At 36.9% G+C, this 19,506-nt stretch overlaps 1 protein-coding gene across 14 annotated transcripts in view; it reads right to left on the bottom strand.

The window, feature by feature from the left end:
* KDM4C (lysine demethylase 4C) overlaps window positions 1-19,506 on the bottom strand; it is a 279,086-nt gene that overhangs the window by 250,675 nt on the left and 8,905 nt on the right. For 12 of the 14 annotated variants that reach the window (XR_012649164.1, XR_012649166.1, XR_012649165.1 and 9 more), the window contains exons 2-4: window positions 13,570-13,734; window positions 5,713-5,888; window positions 2,687-2,801 (exon numbers count right to left, since the gene is read on the bottom strand). Coding sequence is in view for 9 of the 14 variants with exons in the window: in XM_075021802.1 (XP_074877903.1) it covers window positions 2,687-2,801; window positions 5,713-5,888; window positions 13,570-13,713 (435 nt within the window). In the remaining 5 variants the exon portion in view is untranslated. The remainder of the gene's footprint in view (window positions 1-2,686; window positions 2,802-5,712; window positions 5,889-13,569; window positions 13,735-19,506) is intronic. The other 2 variants (XM_075021806.1, XM_075021804.1) reach the window with 2 other exon arrangements.

Below are 19,506 nucleotides of genomic sequence, written 5' to 3'. Positions count from 1 at the left end.
TATAAATACACAACAGATATTCTGCACTAATCCAAATATCACAAGGGTAAACTTTGAATTGTTGATGCTAGTTGTCAAGTTTCAAAGCATGCATTTATAGCTTTGTTCCTGTTCTTTTTTTTTTTTTTTTGCTGTTCCGTATAACACAGGCTTTATAACTCTTTATAACTTTGCCCCATCTTCCAAACCCCTCAGAATCTGCCATCCTCTGATCTAAGAAAAGCAAACAATACTACAAGACCTATGATCTCTCTGGCATAGTGCCAGCAAGGTGCTGGATTCCACAAATAACAATATTGTTTCTTTAAATAATCTAAATAGTAAAAATTAAGGCTCCATCATGCTTCAGATACAGATGTCTCACCGTAAAATTGAACACCACCATGTGGAAAAGAAAATGTAATTGGTAAACTTGAAAACTAAAAAATATGGACTTGCAGCATAGCAGCACTTCTCACTAATTTTGATGGCCCAAGTACACATATACATCACACTTCCACTAAGTTCCAGGTGTTTTTCTATCTGGAATTCTGCCAGATATTTACCTTTCTGTTAAATGCAACATCTATAAACACACTGCTTTCTATAAAATGCATTTTGTAAAAAGCATTTGGGTTTGTTTATTGCAAATGGGCTGTTATGACAAATTAATCCCACCATCCCCTTTGCACTGTATGTTGCCCAAAATGTCAGCTACTTGTATTCATCTCCTTTCCCCAAATAATGACAATCCTCAAAAGCAAACTGAATGAAGACATAAGAACAACCTCTAATTCCAAATAGAATCAAAAAGGTCCTTTCTTAGCACTGTCTTCAAGCATAACACATGAAAAAGATTAGTTGTGCAAGTACACCATCTGCTGGCCAAAAATTAACTTCGGCAAAAATATTCTAAGAGAAAACATTTTGATCAGTGGCATCCATAAATTTCTCACCAGCAGTTTGGTACCAGGCATTTTTCCTTCTTTTCCTCTAAACCCCACTGGGCTGTACACTGTGACATGGCTGTCACATTTACTAATCAGTCTGTTGACACTCTTTCCTCAGTGTCTCACTAACATTTTCACTAAGATTTTTCCTTTGTTATTTATTTATTTTTAAATAATAGCCATTTAATCATAGCCACTGCCTGCAACTTTCAGTGCTTTCTTTGCACTAACATCTGAGATAGGATTGCTGAATGCTGCTCTTCTCACTTCACCCTTTGTTTTTTTGACCTCCCTTCCTCAGCCTCCCAACCTAATGAGAGTGCAATTCCATGAGAAGGAAATCTCTGACCTTCTCTTTGACCAGTTAGCACTTCAAAATCAGATATTACTGCATCCTCTTTTATTTGGAAATGCTGCTCATGCAACAGTAACCTTAATATACCAAAGACCAAAGAAAACACAATCAAAACAATGTCTACATTTGTAAAAAGCTATGCCGGAAGGCGTTACCTGCCAACATTAAAGAAAACAAAAATATCAGCGAAGCAAAAGAAAAAGGGAAAGCTTCTGTTTCTTGAAAGAAACACTGCTTTCCTATGCCCCGTTTTGGTCTCCACAAAGCAACAGCCATCTAGAATGTCTCTTCACCAAAACACCCCAAATCAGCATCTTCAATTATTTTCTAAATCATTTTTATACAGCTGTTTGGACACAAAAAAATAATTTGGACTTGCTGCTTTCTCTGAACAATAGACCATTGGACATTTATAGTTGTCTTTCAAAGATCACATAACCTAGTGCAAAAATGGAATTGCCTTAAGCCACCGTGGCTGACCGTATTTATCTTTGAACAGAGTCTTCAAGTAATTTGATTTCTATGAAGAAATATGAAACATTAGCAGAGCCTCATCTGCCACAGAGAAATCCTACTTTTTTTTTTTTTTTAATGATTGGAGAAGGCAGTTACATAGAACATGAAATAACTCAAGAACTCCACACATGGTAGATTCTCTTAGAGAAAAGTTTGCCCTGTGTTTTTTAAATCCTCAAATCTTTTTTGAAATGCTAATATTTCTTCTGTTAGTCTCATTACTTAAATAATCCTTTCAAAATCTAGTTCCTATAGCTACTCACATAGCCTAATTGATAACAATGGATATTCTGTAAATCTTCAGATAATGAGATCTGTATTAAGAGTCCATTTTTATCCATGGAGATCTTGCCAAGTAACCAGCAAAATCCATTTACTTAGGAAGCTTCCATTTCATCTGTTTTAATTCAGAGGTACACAGGAAGTATAAGCACATTTCCAGGAAACTGCAGGTATTCCAAGCATGTATAAAGTACAGCTATCAACTTTCCTCAGTGAGAGAGAAATAAAGGGTTTAATCTTTTAAAGTTATTTAAATATCACTAGATTTCCAAAGAGGTACACAGATAACATGCATACTGAAATGTTAATAAACAAATAAATAAATAGGAAGGAATCTCAAAGTTCTGGAGAGTTCAAAGTGAAGAAAGGAAAGAGTCTTATGATGAGGGAAAGTAGCAATATCCTACTGTCTAAGGACAGAACTGTCTGACTCTTGCAGATGTAGCGTTAATTTCAGCCTTGCATGGGAGTCTTTAAAGTAAGTAACACAAAGTTTTCAACAGAAAGACAGATTCTCAGTCACAAAGCAAGAATGTATCCTCCAAATATAGTACCCTTTAAATGAGGGCTGGAAGAGATAAACTTCAAAAAAAACTATGCATACTTCATCATAAATGCTCCCATTGATATCTGCTCCATAAATTGGTGCCACAAAAGTCAAGTTCTTCCAGTATTTACGCTCCAGATCTTCATAATCTATGTATCTTGGGGTGCAGTATCTGCAGAGGAAGAGGTAGGCAAAGGTTCAGCATAGTCTTTCAACAATCACCTTCACAATGGACTATGCCTCTGATCCTGCAAACTTAATTCTAAGAGATCACTTCATTTCAAGTTCACTGAAATAGAGGAATTATTAGTTGTCCTGAATTCTTAGTTTCATGATTCACCACAGCATGTAATGTCCTACCTGACAGCTATAGTAACTGAAGTCATACACCTACCTATGTAACATTTTCTTCAGTCTTCAGCAGCTAAACAGCACATCTACTGACTGTCCTCAGGCTGAGGCCCTCCCTTTTGTTTCTCTTCCAGAAAAAAAGACATAATGAAAAAGCCACTTAATTGACAAGTATTTGTTATTTTCCTGCCTCACTACCAGCTCTGCAGAGACACAGAGGTAGGTCCTGCATAAGCCTGTCTCAGAACACCTCAAATGTACTAATTCTGCCAAGTAGCAGCCCTGTCTGGCAAAACCAGTGCTTTCCTCTCTTTCTCACTCCCCAGAAAAAACTTCTGAGAAAAGGTGTAATGTTTCAAACAGTTGATACCAAAAATTCTACCATGCAGTGAGAAAAAATATTTAAGGGAATTACTCTTTTTACTCCGTCAGTGCAGCACAGGGCACCATACTTTTATATGCATAAATATACTTAAGTATATACTGTTCGAAGGTTACTCAAACCTCATTTAAAATCTCGCGGGAACACAACACAAGCACACTACCATAGAAAACATCCATCAATAGCTTTTGCCTCAGGATCTTTTGTTAGGCCTCTGTTCTCCCATATTCAGGTCTTCAGAAAAGAAAACTTGCTCCATTACTGCAACTCTGAGAAGTAAATTTTCATATTAGCACTGCCAACTTACTACAGTTGAACTACTGGAAAGAAAATCCAAACATACAAGAATCAAGTACACCAGGTACATTTACATCATGTGATAACACAGAACAGAGACAAGCAAGTTAGCAAAACACATCTTAACCAAAGCATTCTCAGCAATGGAGTTGCTTCAATTATTTCTCATGATATGGCTCCAGAAATCGGATTGTATTTCTGCTTGTCACTGAGTAATATGGATACATAAACTCAGTTACCATAACACAAGTATCTTGATTACAGGATGCAGGTATGCCCATACTTCCCAGAGGTCAAGGTGGAGAAGCACCTTGGTTCAATGGTGAACTGTGAATCCTCAAGCAAATAAAACATGCAAGGCATTAGACTGAGGGCACAAATCCTTTTAAAGGCAACTATGTTTCAATTTAGACCTTCATGACCCTTCTCTCTTTCTTAAAGGAAATGAGTAACATCACCATACTCAGGAAAAGAGTTTTTAACAGAGAAGTTTTCTTCATTAAGGAACAAAATTATTTTTATGGGAGAATAGGGGCTCTCAGCTACTTAATAGTTTAAGAAATATAGACTGCATTGAGTGTCACAGGAGGTTATATGACACATTTTCTCAAGAGCAGTGATGAATATTTAGAAAGACCTACAGCTAGTAATATATAAGAAGTACTCCCAACTGTTCTTTACTTTACCGATGAAATGAACTTGTAAACTGATTTCAGTAAAAAACATGAAAACTGAAATCAGAAACACTTCCAAATTATCTTCCATGATAAAGAATATAATAAACTTAACATCATGATACATATTAAAATCTTCACACTATTTTTGCATTATCAAACTATTTTAAGAAATTAGTGTTTATCTTTTTATCACATTTAATCAAAAGTAAACTATAAACATATATAAACAGATATCATAGAAAATGACATCAGATCCCATACAGGCTTTGTATTTTATTCTCCCCTCTAACAGTTATTGAACAAATAATTTTAAGAACTACAAAATAGGTTCCCATTCCTGTTTACCAGAGGAAGAAAATTTTAAGTGTGATAAGCTCAATTTTTCACAAATAATATATGGGCAGAAACATACTGATAACTTTTTAATTGAAAAAAGATCAGTTTTGCATTTTTACAACGGCATGGATATTACGGAACATTTGCTGAGGAGCCTCTTTAAAAGCTTTTCATGTCCTAGTTTTTCCTGATTTTGATAACAGGACAAGATCTTCTCTTCTTACTTCATAATTTCTTGAATTAACTTATGAGGGAAACTTTCCTTCAAACTAGGGCAGTGTTATCTTCCTTCATTATATTCATATACCTTTTGTCTCTAGGATCCGTTGACTCACCTTCCAGAAACTGTTTCCAGTCAGTTTTGAGGAAATGCTGAAGTAGAATTTATTCTTTTTATGTGGCCAAATGGAATGGGAAAGAATTCCTTCTAATCACTGCCCTCTTCTTGGGATGTCCACCAATTTGAAACTTTTTAGTATAGCACCTAGCCCTTCACAGACTTTCTCCACCCCCCCTCTCTTAATATCCATCTTGCCATAACCAGAACATAGACATTCGCTAGGTACAGTTGAGTTCTCTTAGATTAATGCAAAAACTTCTAGGTGAGTTAAAAAGATGTCGGATTTTTTTCCAAATTACATGGTGATAGGTCATTCCAGTATCTAGGCCAAAATAAGTTACACATTAAACATTAATAGCTGTACTCAAAATAAAACTCAGATGTAAGTCTGTATCATCTTCATTATTTTCAACATAAGCATTTGTTAGAAGAGGAAAAACAAAAAATGAAGGTAGACAGAAAGCATCATGTCTCAGGTTTGTCAGATGCTTTCTTGCTGCCTTGGTATCAGATGATTTCAACAACTGGAACACAAACAATGTTCATATTGTGGTACCCTTCCACAACTTAGGAGACAGGAAAACCTCTACTGAGTAAGTGAAAAAAAAAACCACCAGCTGCCTAGTGCAATTCAAAGAAACCACAATATGGGAACAAATAAATATTTGTCATTCTAAGCAAGACCCCCTCATATACATACTGGTCACTGTTGGCCAGCTGCTTGAACTCCTTCACCGTCATTGGCTTTTTCTGAATGTTGTACTGCATGAAGAGCCCCGACTGGCCAGTGACAATCTGCTGAATTGGAGCAGGAATCACCAAATCTTCAATATCATTATAATGTTTTCTTGGTTTCCACTCCTTCGGTGGGATAACCTTTAAATTCAGAAATAAAAAACAGGATATCAACAGTTGCAATACCAATTCAAAACATTCAGGAAAAATCAAAAGAACCAGTCAAATATGCCCAGATGATCACATGAACGATTCCTTACCAGCTGTTTCACAGTAACTGACCATGTAAGTGCTCCTAGATAATGCAGAAACCATTAAAAATGGGCATAACATTACCTCAATTCACAAGCAGCAACTCATTAGTCTACACCAATTCAATCATGTGAAACTGTGCAAACATACACATGTATGATAACAGAACAGACAAATATTTTATCATCAGAAAACCTTAAAAATCATAAATACTTCATACTCCACAATATAAAATTGTTATCCTCAATTTAAAAAAACAAAAAAACAGATTCGTACACAAGATTGACAGTCCCCTGTCCAAATGTTATTTGGTGTAAACAGTATAAATAACTTTATTTCTTACTGAAAAATGTAAAAAATAGAGCTATTTCAGAGAGCTTTAGATTTTAGAGTCTGTTTAACTTACTCCCCATCAAACTGCAGGGTACAACTCTATTATAGTCAGAGTTTGCACCAATTTAGATATACTAGATTTTGTATTAACATGATTTGAACCTCATAATTAAAGATTAAAGCTATGTGCAGATTAACCAGTTGTAAAGTTAACACTTTTATTCCAAATACCACAGAATTGCCCAAAGTCTACAAAAACTCCTCAGCAGATTCGAAAGTGTTGGTAATAAAGTCATTAGGAACTTCAGAGAAGCCTGTAGTTATACCAGTGTTCTTCAACTGGCTGCGTAATTTTGAACATTCCTTGCATGTGTTATTTTACCTGAAAACAGAAAACTCTCTAGATTTGAAATTGCAACAGTTTTAAAACACAGCAACAGACATTTTTAATTATTTTTTTTTAGTTTTGAACTTTTACTTGCCCAAAAGCTCAGTGATTATGTTCTTTGACCCACTCACTATATTCATTCTTTTCCATGGTGTTCAGATCAAATTTTCACAAGCATTGGCTTGGAAACTTTTAAAGTAACATACAGCAAAGTAGGATGACTTTTGTAAACATTCGTCTGCTATGCACAAATTACATTACTTGAATAATTAATTCACACCTTAAGAGGTAGCCTTCACACTAGGCTAGCTAGGCTGTTCCTCTAACAAGCATTTCAGGATTCCACACAATATTGTCCATTAGATATTTTGCTATTACACCACTCCAAGAAAGTAAAAAATTCTAAAAAATATTACAGATAGACCCTGAGATCATTTGCTACCTTTGGAAAACAATAACAAATGGGGTAAACTGTAATGCTAACATACTCAAATAGTCCAACCCTCAAAGAAAACTGATTATGATCATTAATGCTAGCAAGCACACACCAAAACAGAAGCATCAAGATGAAGAAAATTTATCAGATAGTAACACACTTCCATACCTAATGCTTTTATTTCAAACATAGGCATTTTTATCCAGTTTTTTACACAGATGCAACTCCCTCATTTCATTTTTTCTTCCCAGCTTCCATGGGACTTCAGCTGCACAGAGACTACTTAGCAACTTTCACTGTTGTTTGCTTTTAGAGTAAAAAAATAATCTAACCATCTTGTGATTCCTACTTATTTCTTTCACACAAATCTTAAATTATATGCACATCAACAAAATACAAAATGTTGGTTTGGAAGCACAGAAGTCATGCATTCAGAATATATGCATAGAAATCAAATATGTGCACAGAGATTTCCATTTTCATGATTATTAAGTATGCACTTGTAGGTTTGCCTCAAATATATGAATACTGAAAAGCAAAATTTGCATTATCTTATTTATTTCAAGGTCAGTGTGTTTTAAGCAATGAAAATATTTTTGTGACTACAGATTCAAAATATCTCCTTCCAGCTAACTGGAGCATGTTTATTATCGTTGTAATTAGAGTACTGGTTAGAGAAGGGAATTCTGTGGGGACTGATGTGCTAAGCATCATTTTCAAAGAAAATAAAAATAGAGTCCCTGGTCCAAAGGATCTGTATTTTCTAACAAAGGTCAGGGCAAGGACTGGAGATGTTAAAATATAACATTCAAAGCAACACAGAGCTAGTCAGTATCAGAGTTAGAAATAACAACTAGGTCTCTTGAGTTTTTACCACTGACCTGTCCCACTGAAGCCTCCTTACATTCCCTTTAGTAAAAATAACCTCTACAGAGTCAGGCAAGTTAGGTTTACTCCATGGAAGCAGCCTAGATCAAATTAATCAGCCAAGCTGTTCAATGTTCTAATATAAAAATGGAAAAACCTAAGGCAAGGCTTTCTCATTTATATATCTATACATACATATGTCTCAAACATCCTAAGCATATTAACACTGTGTAGTGTTACTTAGCATGACATATATATTCAGTTTTAGATAGATATATTTGTTATACCACTCAGTCTCCTCCATGAAGGCCGCACTTTAGTACAACTGAGGTTATTTCAGAGTGCTATCAATGCATAAATTTTTGTTAAATCCACTTTCGTATAATGGTAATCTCCTGTTCTGCATTTGATTCTGAATGGCACTGGCTACTATTTCCATGTAGCTACTTCTGCCCCAACTCTTCTGAAAATTGTTTTTCTTGTACTTGCCAACATCTACTTTCAGTACCATGTTCCATAATTACTTTTCTACTTGCCAAGGTGACTGCAAATTAATTTAACTATTTAGCTCTGCATAAATGCAGTTTGAAACTCCAAAACACTTTTTATTCAAGTAAATAGCAACTAATCCATGAGGGTGCCTTGTTTTTCATTTGTCCTACTGCTTTCATCCCTTCTTTTCCTTTTTAAGTATAGGATCCTCTATAAGACTAAAATACATTATCTATGCCTAAAGCTCATTTCAGACATTCAAAAGCCCAATGGAATTTTTTAGCCAATTTGGTCCAGGGATGCCACAGTGTATTATCTGCTCTGGAAGTGGTTTAATGTTGTTTGTCTAGTACCTTAATCATTTGTTTCAGGCATATTATTAGGAACTTTTTTTATTAACATTTTATTCCCCGCACTCCCCCTCTTCCCACAATATATGCAAGTCTTATAGTCAGTTTATCCCCATTTACATACACATATTCTTCCACAAAAGTAAGAGGTCTTCTCCCCTTACTCACATTTAACCTGAAGTGCTGGGTACACCTACTCTGCTTATGACCTCCGTTTAGAGGTTAAATTACTGTTTCTGCATATGCATACAGCTCCTCTGGTAGTCTTTATATTCTTTGCATTCATACTTGAGTCTGTACATCCTAGACTTAATACAAATTAGGTCCTCTGTAAATTCATTTTATATTACTATCAAAACAGGAAAAAATATTTTATTCTTCTTATTTTAAATCCAGTTTCCAAAACTCAGAAAATGACCCTTTAACTTTCGCAGTATGAATTATTGGTTTGATAAGATTTGTTTTAAAAAATACTTACTTGGTTTAATTTTTACATAAAAATGTAATTTTTTTGAGATATATCAAAAAATAGTAAAAATTAGAATATAAAAAGTCTCAAGACATCAGAGTAATACGAGCCAACTAACCGACAGGATGAAAACAGCTAGAATGCTTTAACTGCTATTCTAGTATTAAGCAGAAGGGGAAAGCAGACCTACGTGGTATGGTTAGAAGGGCCCTTCCTCAGTCGCAGTACAACTGAAACATGACTAATGCAATTAATAATTTTTAAAAGGTTTTGGTATGCTTTCTTATATCATAGACATTATTCCAGGTGTTCTGTAAACCCAGATCAGCAGATATCCCACATGCATATAAACACAGATATATAAAAATATTTTTCTGTGGTCCCATGACTATCACATTTTAACAATCTGTACATGGAGAAGAGCTTCCCAAATGGTTTTGAAATGTGATACATGGAATGGGAATTAAATCTTAGATGTATGGCCAAAAAATGGAAACACATTTTCAATCATTTAAGCACAGGTATATTAACTTCAAACAAGCCAAAATATACTATGCAAAATATCACCAATCCCTGACCACATTGCCAAATTCTGCCCTTATCAGATATGTTTAATTTTAGTGACTTCAACAGAAAGAGTATGAAACTCCAAGTGCTATGAGAGTAGTGACAACCTCTGTAAATCAAATCTTGGAGTTATTTTTAAGACTCCACTAATTTCCAGTTTCTCTTAATTGCGTGTGTATAATTTGAAAGAACAGTAATTTGTAGCCAAATTTTTTCCATACCTACTACCTGATAATGAGATCTAATAACCATCTCATTGAGACATTATGTTAATGAGAGAGCAAGAGAAAATATCATTTCCTTTTTAGGAAAAGAAAAAAAAAAGTATAGTCCAGATGAAACTACAAAATAAATAGCTATAGTTTGATAATGGCAACAACACTGAAAGACTCATCCTTAAGGAAGCAGCTCATGAGCTCATCAGGAAAGAAAGTAGTTTCAATTTGTATTTAATGACATTAAAAAAAAAAAGTTGCTTGAAAATTTAAAAATTAATTCACGTTAAACAGTGTTAACTAGGGATATGCATCTAAAATTTACTACCCACTTCTCATACTAATCCTGAAAGTTGTCATATCTCTGAAGTACTTTGTCACTTAAATTACCAGAATGGACCCCCCATTAATTTTCAACACAGTTATGGGATTCTAATCTACATCTTACAGCTTTACACCATGGTGAAGAAGAAGAGACCACAGCCTAACCTCTGTTCTTCTGTTGCCATGCTTACCATTTTACAGATTGATTTTTTACTAGATTAGTGTTACAGTAAATTAAATACAGTACACGCCTGCATCCATTGCACAGTCAACATCTGCATTACACTCTTTAAAATACTGAAACACCTGGTAGATATTAGATATTACGGTTGCATGTACCATTTTAAAAAAAGTCAGTTTCACATATTCATGTTCCTAACCTAAAAAGATAACTACTACTTTGGCCCATTACAATATTCCTTTTAGGTGTTTCAAATTCAAAACAAAGTTTACATATTAACATTAAGTGCTCTTTTTAAAATGACAGCATTAGTCTATTTTATTGATACTATGTCATCTTTGCCTTTCAGTGACAAGTGAATATTTAGATCATATGCATTTCATATATGCAAGAATTAATCTCATGCTTGGTTATGCCAGAAAATTATGTCTATCCAGAATCTTCGAGGGGGAGGTGTCGGGGGGGGGGGGGGGGTGCAACACTAAGAGTAAGGATATGAAGATGACAGCAATATTACAGAAATTCTAAATTTTACAATAAAGGCAAAATTGTTTCACATTCTTTCCTTTCAGTCTTTCCTAAGGTTACTATGTCCTTTGCTCTCCTCAGGACATCTTCAATGGCTCTGCCCTTTTCTCCTACACCAGTTGCACATGGAGGTTTATTTAATTGCTGGATGGCAGGAAAGGAACCAGAACCAGAACCAAGATAAGGTACCAAAACACAACTATGACTGAAGCCATATTTATGTCTCATAAAAATCTGAAGAATATTTCCAATAAGACTTCATTACCTCTTCACACTGCCTGCTGGCTGAAATTTTGCAACCAAGAATGCCAAGACATGGAAAACTCTCCCTTTCCAGATATCCTAAAGTTCACACACACAAATGACTAGTACACTGGGATCAAACCATGACATATTTTAGTCCCACAGTTAATCTTAAGTATACCAGCAGCCTCAGAGGAGCACCTAGCACCATGTATCAGGAAGCTGCTGACCAGCATTCCCAGCTGCTTCAATCCCTGACAGAAAAGAAAAGCAGCAGCGCAAAAAAAAAAAAAAAAACTGATGGAGAGTAACTGAAGCATTTATTTATTATGAATATCTCAGAAATAAAACAGAAGTTTGCAGAGGCTTTTTAAGGATTATAGTTCATTTTTTGATGATACACATCCGGAGAACTGTCAAAGAGGTAAACAGATACACAGTTTTTTAAAGGAAAATGAAATGTAAGATACTTTTCCTTTTTTTTTTTTTTTTTTTTCCAAATTAAGAAGCTTCTGGTTTGGAATACCATCGAATGAAAAGATTAATTGCAGTCTAGGACAGACACAGCCATGATAAAGAGCATATCATAAATATTCTTCTTTTTAAACAAAAACTAGTTCATTTTTATTTTTTTTCCCAAACGTATTACAGGCTAATCCTGGCTCATATAACAGCTTCCTCATATAGCCAGAGAAAGATAGGAGTACAATTTATGCATACCTGTCTTTGTTTTATACACAACATACCAAAGAAAGCAAGCATATTATATATGAATAAACAAACTGAAGTAGAAGAAAATTAGTCTCATCTCAGTGGCTGGTCATAAGGCACTTTCTATTTCTTTGGCTAGATCCCCATGAAAAAGGATTAGAAACTACCAACAGTTGAAATAAAGCTATTTATATAAGCAATATGAAAATGAGAGAGTTTTTTAATGTTGAGTCCATGTACAGAATCCACAGAATGATACATAGCTAAAATCTCCTGCTCATATACATGTTAATGGTGTAAATCTGTTGAGTAACAGATGTCACTATGATGAATTTGCTGTTATGTTTACTGTTCAAGATGAGAGGACTGCAATAGTTCATCCCCACACAAACAAATAGGTTCCATAATATATCCTTAATACAGTTGAGTAAGTGAAAAATTCAGCTCAGGCTTTCCTCTGTTGTCTATTTATCCCATTTCTACTCCTGTTTGCAGAGAAGAGTTTGAAAATATAACCTACATGTACTCCACCCTCATAAATCAGAAAGCAAGTAAACTATAAGGTTTTCAAAGTGTGTTCAGTTTGGGGAGTTCAAAGGGATTCAATTTTGCTTTGTTTTACAGGAAGCAGGGAGTGGGCCAGGGGAAAGCAAGAATTGCAGGTTTTGTTTCTCAATTTTTAAATGTCTTGACTTTGCAACATTAGCTTAAAAACCCAGTGATGAAGACAGCTATTCCCACTGACTACTTGCAATAACTAAGCTAGGATTTCTAGACCTGCACTATGCCCTGATGGTTTGAAAAGTGGCAAAACAAATACTGCATAAATACTTATATGATGTAGCACTAAATTACATCAAACTTAATCTCTGACAATCACTCTCCATTAGGGGACAAACACCTGCTGTAAAACCCTGGATATACCATTGTTCAAAGGGCAATTCAATGGTAATTAATGTACCTCCAATTCTCATTAATAAAAGATAACATGATCACCATTAAAAAGAAAACAATTTTCATTCAAACACTGCATCACTATCTTCATGCATACATCCATTGACTGTAGTGGGATTATTTGCTCCAGCAAAGTTATACACAACCCTAGAAGACCGAGTTCAACATCTGATAAATCAGGACTTTCCAATTTATACTATGAACTCCTAATCTGTTCTGATTTGCCAAAAACTAGCTTAAATCTGCCTTAAGATGAGATCTTCTTTCACTATTGTAAACATGGAAACAATTGACAGAGAGAAAACAGTATACATCATCTTCATTAGTTTGCATGAAACATCAGAGATACCAAAAAGCTCTTTTTTAAAACAGTAACAGCGCAGTATCCATTCATTGAAAATCATTGGGAAAAAAATGTTAAATACCAAAAAAGTCAGTTTTGCAATCAGCAAAATACAGATACTGGGAAAACATATTAGGAACAATTTTCCTTCTACATTGTAGATGTTTACCTTTGCAACTCCAGCCCTATGAGCACCTTGTGATTCCATGTATGCTAAGTATTTGTTGAAATCCCTGAATTCATCCATCGAAGGCCTAAAAGTCATGATTTTGCAGCTTGGGTTTGAAGGACTATCTGAGATGACAGCAGCCATTGTGGTTCACTTTCAATCCAGCTTTAAAAAAAAAAAAAAAGAAAAAGAAAAAAAATAACATACACTGAAGAGAATAATCTGTAAAATAAATTCTGAGATTCATGTTGAATTCTTGCTGGCTGGGCATGAGAAACGGAAAAATCCCCTACTTTGTATAAACACTGCTTAGCAGCAACTGAAGACATCAGTGTGTTATCAACATTCTTCTCATACTAAATCCAAAAGGTAACACTATGCCAGCTACTAGAAAGAAAATTAACTCTATCCCAGACGAAACCAGGACAGACATATGTGTTTGAAACAGGAAAAGAGCTTCTGAAATCCTCTACCCATGCTAGTATAAAAGGCACAAAACAAGTGTTTACTTTTTCTCCCTCCTCCTTTAAAAATACTCAGCCTTCACCCAGCACAAACACCATCATGAGTGACATTTATACTGTCCAGTTCATGCCTCTGGTTTTATGACACCTTTTCTCAAGTTAACCTTTAACATCATAATAGCATCTTCCTGTGTTGACCCGTCTGCAAGTTACTGCATTTCTCTGTCTAGGGATTTACATTACACAGGCACAATCCAGGGTAACAAAGCTACACATTTGATAAAATATTACTGTTCCCAGTTAGTATACAGAGAAAACTGATTACTCACTTCCCACTCACACTGCAAACAGAAAGAAAGAGCACCTGGATTTCCTAACTCTCACGTCAGCAGTTTAACAGCAGAACTATATTAACCCTTATTCTCTGAAACCTCTTCAACAGAAACAAAGCATGCAAGTGATACACATAAAGACAGTAAGTTTCCTCTTATTTCCATTTCTACACTGAGGATGATAAAAAGTTATATTTCTGTTTCATACTAAGATACAGTACTCATGAAAGGACTGATCATTTTAACTTCAGCAGGTGTTGCAATTTCCAACTATACATCACCATGTGCCATCTATTGTTCACAAAATTCTTCCTTAACCTTACAAAAAAGCTCATCCCAGAATACAAATAACTCAACTGTGACTAGCTTTTTAGTGATTTTGCTTTCCTGAGCATATAGTTTAACTCATTCCTCATTTTCTCCATCTGCAAAATGCCTGCAATAATGTTTTCTTTGCCACACAGTCAACATAAGTTTTTTTGTATGTCACTGTATTAGCCACTAATTTCATTAGCTTCATGACCCTTCTAGCTTGATATGAACCACTGTACAAGAAAGCTGTATGTGCAAGATGCCTTTAAGTCCTCCCATGCTTTACTCTCCTACTGGTATTCCAACATTTAGCCTGCTTTTTGTGTCTTTATTTTTTCTCTCACTTTGCCTCCCCACTTCACTCAGCACACCACTCTCCATTCTTAGCACTTAATTTTCTTTTTCCACACTCCCACCTTCAGTAAGACCCTATTCCCCTGCCTACACTACTTTCCAACCCTATTTGAATTGAAATTAATGAGACTTCTGTAACTCTTGCATTCCCAGAAATCAGTACCATTTTAATTTGGGGGTATTTTTGCATTTAAACTATCAAGTCCATATACGCAAACACACCTCAACATGTAAAAGTGGGATAACTTCCCTCAGCAGTAAACAGCTGGCTTGTATATAAGACACCCTTCATTTATTCCCATCCATTAGAAGTTCCACATATAACCTTGCTACTGTGACCCATCACAGGAAAATGAAACTTGGATTTATGACCACAAGTGAAGCTATGCTTTCCTTCATTGCAAAGTGCAATAGACAGTGCTTACAATTTATAATGGTTCACTGACAGTAAAGTGACACTGGAAATATAATCAAACAGGATATTTGATTCCTCTGCACAAAATCGGAGAGGGGGGGAGAGGGGGAGAGGGGGAGAGGGGGAGAGGGGGAGAGGGGGAGAGGGGGAGAGGGGGAGAGGGGGAGAGGGGGAGAGGGGGAGAGGGGGAGAGGGGGAGAGGGGGAGAGGGGGAGAGGGGGAGAGGGGGAGAGGGGGAGAGGGGGAGAGGGGGAGAGGGGGAGAGGGGGAGAGGGGGAGAGGGGGAGAGGGGGAGAGGGGGAGAGGGGGAGAGGGGGAGAGGGGGAGAGGGGGAGAGGGGGAGAGGGGGAGAGGGGGAGAGGGGGAGAGGGGGAGAGGGGGAGAGGGGGAGAGGGGGAGAGGGGGAGAGGGGGAGAGGGGGAGAGGGGGAGAGGGGGAGAGGGGGAGAGGGGGAGAGGGGGAGAGGGGGAGAGGGGGAGAGGGGGAGAGGGGGAGAGGGGGAGAGGGGGAGAGGGGGAGAGGGGGAGAGGGGGAGAGGGGGAGAGGGGGAGAGGGGGAGAGGGGGAGAGGGGGAGAGGGGGAGAGGGGGAGAGGGGAGTTAATTAATTCTTTGATTGGTTTGGGGGGGGGGGGGTTAAAAGCAGTTTACTTCAGCATCCACTTACAAATTTGTCTTTTACATCACTAATATTCTTTCCCTTAGCAGATAGAGAGAAACTTTTCAGAAGCGTGTTTCATCCACTTACCTGCCTAGTACCAAGCCCAGTGTTCCCAAACCAAATCAAGCATTCCTAAAGGACTAGCTTTAATGAGGAGTGGGAGGGGAGGGCATACTGCAACAGCCAATAGTTGGAATTATGTTCAGTTAACCGATAACTCGGTTCCTCACCACTTCAAGGTCTCTCAGACACATACTTTTATCTAAGCCAAATCAGAGCAACTATTTCTGCTTACAACAATGTGGTGTTTGTAGACAATACAAAACTGGGAGGATTGGCTGATACACCAGAGGGTTGTGCTGTCATCCAGAGGGACCTTGACAGGCTGGAGAAATGGGCTGACAGGAACCTTGTGAAGCTCAACAAGGAGAAGTGCAAAGTCCTGCAGCTGGTGAGGAACGACCCAAGGCATACGGGGTACATGAAGGGGGCTGGCAGGCTGGAAAGCAGCGTTGCAGAAAAGGCCTTTGGGGGTCCTGGGGGACATCAAGTGGAACACAAGCCAGCAATGCGCCCGTGCAGCAAAGGTAGCTAACAGCATCCCAGGCTGCATTAGGAGGACTGTTGCCAGCAGGTCAAGGGAGGTGATCCTTCCCTTTTAGTCAGCACTGGTGAGGCCACACCTGGAGTGCCGTGCCCACTTCTGGGCTCCCCAGTACAAGAGAGATACAGAGGTACTAGAAGAGAGTCCCTTCCAACCTCCACAGTTCTCTGATTCTGAGCTATTCCTACCTGCTGCTCTAAGTTAAACACTGCAGCTGCACAGGTAAACACGCAAAGCCAAAGTTACAGCTATGAATTAATATTAGTTCTGCCAACTCATACATGCGCACAGTGCCAGACATCATCTTCCACTACGTCACAGATGAAGCCCATTTCCAAAAGCAGTTATATAAATTGTTTTACCAATTAGCTTAATCAGTTTCTATGTAAATGTATTAAATTAAATCATTCATATAGAAAGCCAGTTTCAAAAGGAAATCTAGTATCAACCTTTTCATCCTAGTTTTGTCTGTGGGCACAAAACATACACAAGCACAGTGCCTACATGTGTTCCTAGAAACCTGAGGCTCTGTCTTCCATAAGTTTTGTAATTAAATTTGTCTAAGATAAAGGGTTATAAATCTGAAAGATAACTGATTTCCTACATTCCTCATGAAAAGGGGTAAGGAGACAAAAAAAAGCCACATCCAAGTGGTTCAGCTACAAGAAAAGCTGCAAGATTATTTTGGCTAGTGTCTGATTTCAATCACTAGGCACAACAAACTAATTACTGCATAAATTACTATGATAAAAATTCCTCTCTGCCAAGACATTTCACCAAAACATCAGTTTTAATACCTGAGCTACTTTAAAAACAGCAATGTACCAAACAAACTGAATATACCCTACCACTTAGCCACAATGAAGAAATTAGTTAATTTAAAGATTGTTAATCTAGCTAATCAACGGTGATTAACTCATGCTAACTTCCACAATCACATATGCCAGCATGCTTCCCTGGCTGCTAGATTGCTAAAATCCTGTTTGCAAAACATACCAAAGTAAAGATACTAACTAGATTATTTTTTTTTACATCTCTGGACATCTCTGGAACTAAAAAGCTCAAGCATATAACTGAATTGTACTATAATGAACTTGAATATGTACCGCAAGCAAAATTAGTAATTTTCAACTAATCATGAAGACATTTGTATAGCATTGGAAAGGCAGAATTTTTGCCCAGCTTTATTGGCGTGTGAAAAACACAAATCCTCTTTCACAGGATCTTTTTTCTACCTGCTTCCATGAATCTTAGGGTCCAGCTCCCTGTCCAATGACCACACAGACCAGCCAGCTATGTTATTTTTGGTGGAAATATACTCTCCGATCCACGCTTGTGATACCCTTCTTCCTCAGTAAAGGACATCTTCTCATTAACTTACTGGGTAAAACAGCTCTTTGATAGGCACAATCTTTGTAAGAACACTCCTTGAGCAGATTCTACTATACAATCTCAGTAGTTTAGGAAGCAGAAAGATGATAGAGGCTATGCAGTACTTGCTGTGCTAGAAGTCCATATACTTCTTATTAGACAATGCTATTCATTTTATGATTTCCTAGTAATTTAACACCTTTACAGTTATGACCTATGAGTTGAGACTTCTTAAATTCATTTCATAATTGTATTATTGCAGCATTGTTCATTATACTTGTCAGTCTAAAACAGTAAGCACCAGTACTGAGTGACATGGTTTAAGTTTACCACAAAAAACAAAGCTATGCTGTAAATCAGTTGGAAAATGCTGGCCTTCAAATTCAATTCCATTAACTTCTAACACACCATGTAATTCTCTCAAGGACTTTGTGGAATTCAAGAGTCCTACATACTCTCTCCCACCAATTCCTACTTTTGCTCTTTCTTTCACATGCAAAAATTCAGTTACACCCTACCAAATCATAAAACAGGACAGCATAAAATATAGTCAAGTGTAAGAGTTAAAAGGCCTTCAGAGGTTCTTTTGCAGACAAGTACATAACTACTAAGATGCCATTCTAAAGTAAAATCCACACTGCAATCATGCTATCACTGCCTTAACTATTCCACTTAGGGGTATACATAACTACCTGTTTTGTGATGTTAAAGAGCAGCGCAAGCTGAGAAATAAAAAGTTCTAGAGTTTTTATTTACTACTACAAAATGAGTATGTGCAAGACATTAGCAAATACAAAGTCATAGAAACAAGGGCAGCATGTCCATTTAGGCTGCACATTATAAAATAGAAAGACAAGTAGTATGTAGAGAGAGATTTTTAACAGTTATTTTAAATGTCTAATATCAACATTGTAATCAGCCATTTTCTGCCCCCTTGCAAGACAGTACTGCACCTTGACAAGTTTGCCCATAACTAGCTAGAAAAGCAGTTGATAACGTGAATAAATGAGAAGACATACTCCACTCAAATTAGCATGCATTAGTACTTTGCATAACGCTGAAAGAAGCTTTTTAGCTAATCCTCGGAAAGCTCTAGTCAAGCAAGCTCAAGCTATGAGCCTGATCCAAGAAACTGCAAGGCCTGCCCATAGAACTTAAATTTCTTGGTGACCAAGTAGTTTGCCTATGTCTTGAAACATGTCTGATTAAACAGCGCAAAATCTAGATAAAATGCAAGCATGTAACTTGTCCACAGTTGCCAGCTAAAGAGCCAACAGCTGTGTTAAAGAATCTGGTCCTCCTTTTAAAAAGTTTATAGCCATTGTCAGGCCCCGCCAAAAGACCTTCAAGTCATCAGCCAAGAGCATAGTAATGCTACATTTGTCTTAATACTACAGAACTGGAAACATGAAGTCAGCAAAGTTTA

Source organism: Buteo buteo, chromosome Z (assembly GCF_964188355.1).
Source record: "Buteo buteo chromosome Z, bButBut1.hap1.1, whole genome shotgun sequence".
NCBI lineage: Eukaryota > Metazoa > Chordata > Aves > Accipitriformes > Accipitridae > Buteo > Buteo buteo.
The sequence above is the reverse complement of the archived record's forward strand: the minus strand, read 5'-3'. Positions and strand labels throughout refer to the sequence as shown.